Genomic DNA, 7,919 nt, shown 5'->3' with positions numbered 1-7,919 from the left:
GCCAGGTTTACCCAAAACGGAAAAGACAATTCACACAAAATGTCTCCTACCAAAAATCCAAAAATCCAAAAAACCTTCCCTATTTGGCATCCAAAGGATCAAATCATCCTTTAAATCGTTCTACCAAAAATTCTCATCTTTTGGGTTCTGGGCCTGTGAGCCAGAGTTTACAACCCAGTGGTGTACACGTATAATGCCTGATCTTAAACATAATCAGTATGCAAGTGCCAAGTATTTATATGCTTGAATTCCATTAACAAGTAAAGATTTGTAAAGGGTTCCTCAAAAGAAATTGAAAAACTGTTGTATCCTTGAGGTAGGAGCTTGATGCAATCAGTGGAATAACAACAAATGCAGTGGCAGCAAACGTCAAGCATTCAGTGGACACTCAGACAAGATATATATGGCTTCATAATTACTTTAAATTATTATTTCTAAATGGTTGGATTCCATTGAATTTTATAAAGCTAATGGTCATTAGTGCAGTTTTAAGAAACTCCTGGCTGTCGTCATCTTCCCCACCCCCACCTACAACTTCACTGCATGGAAAAGACTTGGGCTTTAAAAGTTGAAATCTAGAATCTGCAGTGGTATTTATCAACTAATCTAGGGCGGTAAAAGCCAAAATGTAGAATGCAACTAGGTTGGATGGCAAGTTATATAAACTTGAACAAACAAATGAGTCTGTTATTTCGTCTGCGTCCAAGATTTGTTAAGGAAAACCTTGGGTTTAGAGTTTGAAAAGTAGACGGAGAGGGCTCACTGAGCAAGCAGCATAGAGGAGCTTGAAAATGAGGTGTGCCAAACAGCATCATGTAGCAAATTCATTTGATAGAAAAGGAAGACCAACACAAATGTGCCAGAGTAATCAGCCAGCCCAGGGAACTTTTCCATCAAATAGAACAGAGTAACAACACAACCCCCCCCCCCCCCCCACACACACACAAAAAAAAAAAAAAAAAAACCTAGAAAAACGAAGAAGAAAGAATTAACAGCAATCAATCAAGCAATGTATAAGCATAAGCATAGTCCAATAAAAAACAGCAATCCAGATTCGCTTGCAGTAAAAATATGAAGAGAATAAAAGGAATTTGTATTGAATTACAGATTCTACCAAATTAGTAGTACTCATGACAAAGAAGACATAATGGCAGCAACATCCTCCATACTTACACTGAAAAACAGAAAGAAACACTTACCAAAGACTGCCCAAATAACTTTAAGCCTAAACAATAACAAAAACGGGAAACAGCCAATGCAGACTTAAACCAAGAGGAAATCCAAACCAAAATTCCAGAATAACTATGACAGCCCAACAGAGAAGTAAGTCAAATAGAGCATAATCGACATGTTACTATCTACTTAATATTTCCAATGCACCTTATGCTATGTTAACTATTCTCTTTTAATCTGAAGTGGTCAGGTAACCCCAGGAAGAGGTTCCATATTGTTCCACCCCCCCGGGTTTTATTTTTTTCCTCCCTGTAGAATAACTAAAAACCAGAAACATGAATTGGGTTAATTTGGTGCTCCAAGAAAGAAAGTTCTACAGCAACTTCTTAAGTCTACATGCCAAAAGTTTCTTACATCAAATATGAGGCTTCTAATCTAAGCGAAAGTAGACACAGATCACTCGTTACAAGAACAGATGACTAAGGAAACTCGAACATAAAAAAATTATTTCTGAAGCAAAACTGGCTTACCTCACATTAAGACAAGTATGGATGCCATATTATTATAGAATGAGAGGAAGAAAAATGCCCACTACTGATTTTGCCAATACTACCAAGGACCATGCATCCAACTTCTAAACTCTAGCCTCAAGATATGTGCACAATACCATAAGTAGAACTAAACTCTCAAGCCAAACATATTGAGGGCTGATCCAAAAATTTTCCATAAATAAAACTAACACAAGAAGTGTATATAGTGGGAGATACGTGCAAGTTTTAGAGAAGTACAAAACCTTAAATCCGAGAAGCAACCTAGCATGAGTCTGTAATTTAATGGTATAAGTCCAGCATAAGTCCACACAACCTCAAAGGCAAAATTGGGAAGGGAGACCAAGTAAAGTTAGAGAGTTGTTAATCATACTTGCGTTCTCAATATTAGAGTCATCAATGATATTTGCAGTGTAAAATCATACCAGAGACACTTCGGTAGAGTATTGTGCTTAGAACTTTTATCACATTCGGAGGTGGCAGTTGAAGATTTACTCAAAGGAATTAATCAAGTCTTCAATACACAACTTCTAGAATAGACAGAGAAATAACAATGCACATGGAAGAATAGCAGACCAGATATTTCAATTGGTGAAGATTTCCTGTACAAGCTGAACATCAGAAGAATTGATATCTGACAAACTTACAACTGCACTTCGATTGATGAAACAGGTAGCAGAAGATGTTACCAGTTCTCCTTGACAATCTTTGATTTCTCAAGAATGAACTTCCCTTCCTTGTACTTTTGTGAAACTTCATAAGCTCGCTCATATTTCCAACCCAAAACCTCGCGGCATTCACAGCAGTAGACATCAGCAACAGTATGAAGGCCAGTTAGGAGATGCCTGTCTTCCTTTGGACCCACAATTATGTTCATTGCATGAGAGAACAGAAAGGCTCGCCCGTTTCTCCCCTAAAATTGTTTTAGAAGAATAATGGTACAAGAACACGCAAAAAATTTAGGAAAAAACTCAAGACACCCAAGAAAAACAGAGAGTTAGAAATAATATTTGATATAATAGACAATTTTATTCTAAAAAAGGAAAAAAGCAATATTTTTAACAGAAAATTATAGATTGCATCTTGGATTCCTGTGCCTCTCTCACACAAATACAGAAGTAAGAAGGAGAATAAAGCATTTATATCTGAAATCCTGAGACCTTGAAATGGTTGATCTTAATCTCAGATGGAACCAATTATAGGTGTTGAATGAGTTCCACTGTCTCCTTCTCTGTTTCATGATTATTACCAGATGGGAAGTGAGCAAAAGAGGCGCTACCCATTTCAAAACCAGTAAAACAACTAACATCTATCTATGAATTAAGAACACAAGTGCAGGACTTTCACCTGAAAAGCTTTGGAAATAACATCGTCGTGAAAGGAAACATGGTTCCGGCAATTACAGCAACTGTACAAACGAGGCCCAATTAATTCCGCCATCGAAGGAAAAGATCAAAACTAACCCCTTACGGCTGCCGAAATCGAAATCTTGGGTAAAGATCAGAAGTTTAATAAAAGTGGAATCAGCCAGGAAATTATCACTCTCCAGTACCAAAAAATTCCAGGTGAGAAGCTCAATTAACCAGTTCGGATTTCAACTTTAAACAGTGCAAATCGGAAAAATAAGAACGAACCAACCTCGCCCCTAGAAACCCTTGATACTACGTGGGAAAGTTGCGCGTTCTTTTTCAAGGAATATAATAGCGGGTAGCGTGAACGAGATGATTAGGGAAAATTATAATGAAAAGGATGAAGAAAAAAATCAGATAAAAGCTTGAGTGTAGCATTCAAATAAGATACAAAACACCAAAATAAATTAATGAATTGAAAAAAAAAATAATGGATCGCAAAAGATAGGTAGGTGTCTATAGCTAAGTCCAATAATTTTAGTCAAAAAAAGAAAAGTAATGAAATGATGTTTTAAGAAGGAAAAAAAAAACGAATTTATGATTAAATACATAAGTAGCAGCAAAAAAAACTAATAATACAAAGCAGAAAGAGAAGTCATGATTCAAGAGGAGCAAGATTAGGGGAGCAAGATTAGGCTTTTGCCGATCGAAGATCAATAAATATTTTGAATATTGAACTGTAAATTATCAGGTAATCGTTGTTCAGAAGAGGAGGAAGAAAAGTTGATGAAATGGACAAGTAAACTGTCTGCAAAACCACACGTGTATTCACAAATCTTGTTTTTGCTCTCGTTGGGGGGTTTTTAGACTTTATACAGTGAATTTGATTTTTATTAGGGATGGATTTTGCAAATATAAAGCGTTTTTAATATAAAAATATCTTAATTATAAATTTACTTTTTTTTTTTTAAGAAATTTACTTTTATTTCTAGCCGTCGATGAATAAAGTCACAGCCCTGCTGACGCTGATATTGACAAAACCTTGTAGTGTTGGGCTCCTGCTTATACGTTATTGGGGCTGTACAGGTGGGTTAGGCTGGCCTAAAGGCCTTAACGTAGAGGTCCAGGATTCTTTAAAAGCCATTCAAGCCTTCTAAACTACACGTCATCAGGTTCAATTGCAGTGTCAGAAGACCAATTCACCTCGACCTTGCGTTGGTGCTGCCCAATAAATGCGCAGGACCATCAAGCCATGCACTTTAGGCGGTGGGATCAGAATTTTTCGACTAAAATTTTTATCTCAAACGTCGAAATTCAACAACCGATATTTGAATATTGACCGAAATTTCAAATCCTTTTTTCGATTCCTAACCAAGTGCGCCAGCTTTGTCTTTTTGCCAAAAATATACATTTATAAAATAAAAAATTAAAAACTAATCAAATCAAATGCACAATGTAGTTAAGCAATTTAGGTAATTTGGAACTTATAACCATAAAGGCATTAGTCATCCATCTGCTGTTTAAGGAAATTTTGCCAAATGGATACTGACGAATCCAACGATGGAGCATGTTTCTTAAAAACAAGGTAATGATATTCCAAGCATACAAAATTTCACCGACACAAAGGGTGTCAGTGGCTGGTGAAACCACCAAAACCGATGGTTTCAATTACATGAGAAATGTATGGGTTAGCTTGGACAACTTTAATTGAAAGAGTAGGAGGTTCAATTAGAGAGCAGTGAGGATTGTTGACCTAATTGAATAGTTGGGTGGGGTCTATGGGTCTCGCAAGATTTGAACTTCTAGTTTTTGCAATATATTGCCAATTTCTCGGCAGTATATCACCGATATTTGGTCAATCTTGTTTTGATCGGTGTGTCGTGTTGGTACCTATCGACATGATGATATATGATATATCGGAGACATTGCGTACTTGGGATATTTGTCTAATTTATTATACTTTCTCCTTATTGCTAACTTTTTCTTTTTCTTTTTTTTTTTATTGGTGTTTTTATTATTTTATAAATGAAATGTCATTTCCAACAGTCAAATCCATGACCTCTCCATTAAGAAGTATGAATCTTTTTAGGAAACATGCTCCACTATTGGATCTGTCAATATCCATGTGTCAACCCCTTATAACTGTAGAGGATGTGGATTATGGCCGAGAATCTTTGGGGCTAAGTGATGAACTAAACCATTTTAGTCCAGCATTTGGCAATGGAAGAAGATGTGTTCCATGGTTTAAGGGATTCGATGCATCATAAGGGCATGCATAATTAAACGGGGCACCTTTTGTTGGTTCTAAGGGTATGAACCATGACATTTAAGGCCAAATTTGAAAAAGTTATATCAATTTACATGTTGTAAGTTTAAAGTTTAGTCCGCTTAAGCAAGATTCTGATATCAAAACATTATGGATGTAAAAAATCTCCGATGAGAGACTCACCTACCACAGTTAGGTATGCCAAAGATTAGTTAGGGCAAAGCATACCGGGGTTGGCAAACAAAAAAAAAAAATGCAACCTAGACCTTGTGGTTGAGACTAAATCTCAACCATTCTTTTCGTAGTAAAGCTTTATCAGAAAAATTACTTATACAGAACAAGTAATCGAAATTCTGTCCCAACTCCCAATCACAAATTTCAATCTGAACCGTAGGTTGCTTGGCCGCACTGAAGCAATTTCGGTAAGTCCACCCATGGGATCTGGGATCCCTTTACTTGATTACTCAGCATAATCTTGATAGAGCCGTCTTTTGCTGTGGTTGCTTTTTAGTGTTCACAACTTCACACGACCAAAACAACATGAAGAATGCGAAAAGGACGATTGGAATTGAAACAGGAAGACCCAAGGAAGCTTCTGAGAAGCCTCACTCAGGACAAGCTAAGCCAAACGCCAAACCCTTCATTATCAATGATGTAACCAGCAAGAGAGCTTTGGCCACAAAGTAGCTCCCTGATACTCACCACTTTCCTGGAAACCGGTAAATAACGACAACCTTTCTGGAAGAAAGCCCAATTATTGATGGCGATAAGTATCACCTGCAACCATTGTATTCATGTCGGCTCAACAAATCGCTGATCAACAACTCTTCATCTGGTGCTTTGGACGATAAACCACCGAAACTGCCCATAAGCTATTTGATAAATTGCGTAGCAAAAAAGAAATTGTCAACATTTTTGTTCTGTCTGTTTCTGTTTCTCCACTTTCTTGCTTCCTGTATAAATAGATAATGGATGGGAAGGAATGCAACTCAAGTCCTCAATTATTAATGAATAAAAAGACAGTTGCTTGCCTTATCTTCGTGTCTTCTCTGAGAATCTGAGAAATGGAGAGCAGGAGGATGTCGAATTCATCGATTGAAGGTTCGACGAATGAATACGAGGATTTGTTACCGGTGATGGCGGAGAAGCTTGACGTGGAAAGTTTTATTTCTGAGCTTTGTGGTGGATTTCAACTCTTAGCAGAACCCGGAAGAGGGTTGATAACGCCGGAGAGCCTAAAGAGGAATTCAGCTCTTCTGGGTATGGAAGGGATGAGCAAGGAAGATTCAGAAGCGATGGTAAGGGAAGGAGATCTGGACGGCGATGGAGCTCTTAATGAAACAGAGTTCTGCATCTTGATGGTCAGGCTCAGCCCAGGGATGATGGAAGAAGCCGAGTCTTGGCTTGAGAAGGCCCTCCATCGGGAGCTGCAACGATCTGCTTAGTTTCATTGTTTTTGTTTTGATATCGATTTTAATTTTTCTGGAAAAAAATTTCCTTTTTTCTTTTGCTCCTTTGCCCAACTTCTTCCTCAGGTTGGAAAGCCATTTGTAAATAATCTTTCTATTTGTCCTATTGTTAGCTGCTTTTTTGTTTATTGCATTTTAAGCTCTCTTGTTTACCTTTCTGTCGATCTTCCATCGGATCACGGAACGAAAAGTTGCAGAGAAACAGAGAATCGTTTACATGGCGAATACAGAGCAGATTCCGGATAAAACACCTGCTTGTCATGTATTAACAAAGGAATTTGGTTTGACAACGAAGTGTTAAGAATTGGAAGAAGAACTAAAACAGAAGGTCTACGGATGATTTATTCAAAATTTAATTTAATCTTTCACATTTTCTTGTGGATGAGACTAGTGTTGCTTTCCCTTGAATGTCATGTACTTGGGCATTAGGGGTTCTGGAGAGTCCTCATTTATTGAGAGTTTTGTTTCGAAGGGAAATTCAAATAAAGTGAACTAAAAATCCAGGGAATCTTTTTTGATTATCAACTCTTCGTCTTCAATGAGAGCTTTAATAGCTAAGCTTATACTTAAAGTTTGAAATGACAAATATTGAAGGACAAGACTATCCATGCGTTCATGTGGGATAATCAGATGAGCACAAACGTGCATATGAAATATAGTCACTGATATTATTGAATAAGAAGTTTCAGTTACGATCAAGTCTTCACCGTAATCATGGACATAATCTTCCTTGAGATTAGGCCCCAGCTGTTTACTGTTGTTGCTTGATTTGTTTCATATCTAATGTATTTCAACGACTGCATTTCAGTATTATCGAAATGTTTCTTTTTACGGTGAGATTCGACTAAACTATGGTGATCAGATATGATCGATTTTGAAATTGAAATATCATATATAGAAGAAGCTAAAATTGCTGGGTTTTTCAAATCTCCAAACACGAGGGGTATTTCTCTAAGGAGTGTTGTTCGTTCTTTAGTTTTAATTCTTAGTTAAGATGAATCTAGAGATTTGCAAACCTTCTCTCGATTCATAAATCACCGTTCTCGTTTGGTGGAGAATCTTCTCACGCTTTTTTGGAAATATCTCTTCGATTCACGTTTCATCTTGGAGATTC

General features: G+C 37.1%; 2 protein-coding genes across 2 annotated transcripts; one reads left to right on the top strand and one right to left on the bottom strand.

Moving 5' to 3' along the window:
• Nucleotides 1-1,025: 1,025 nt before the first annotated feature.
• Nucleotides 1,026-3,788, bottom strand: LOC149014046 (protein yippee-like At4g27745). The gene is made up of 2 exons (XM_089160191.1): nt 3,069-3,788; nt 1,026-2,634 (listed from the first exon to the last, which is right to left on the bottom strand). Exons 1-2 carry the CDS (start codon nt 3,159-3,161, stop codon nt 2,407-2,409), a joined length of 321 nt encoding a protein of 106 aa, XP_089016317.1. The 5' UTR covers nt 3,162-3,788; the 3' UTR covers nt 1,026-2,406.
• Nucleotides 3,789-6,131: 2,343 nt separating this feature from the next.
• On the top strand, nt 6,132-6,957 carry LOC149014045 (calcium-binding protein KIC-like). Its single transcript, XM_089159101.1, has one exon. It carries the CDS (start codon nt 6,401-6,403, stop codon nt 6,779-6,781), a length of 381 nt encoding a protein of 126 aa, XP_089015227.1. The 5' UTR covers nt 6,132-6,400; the 3' UTR covers nt 6,782-6,957.
• Nucleotides 6,958-7,919: the final 962 nt, after the last annotated feature.

Source organism: Hakea prostrata, chromosome 6 (genome assembly GCF_041222555.1).
Source record: "Hakea prostrata isolate BN-2017 chromosome 6, UWA_Hpros_2, whole genome shotgun sequence".
Lineage (NCBI taxonomy): Eukaryota > Viridiplantae > Streptophyta > Magnoliopsida > Proteales > Proteaceae > Hakea > Hakea prostrata.
The sequence above is the reverse complement of the archived record's forward strand: the minus strand, read 5'-3'. Positions and strand labels throughout refer to the sequence as shown.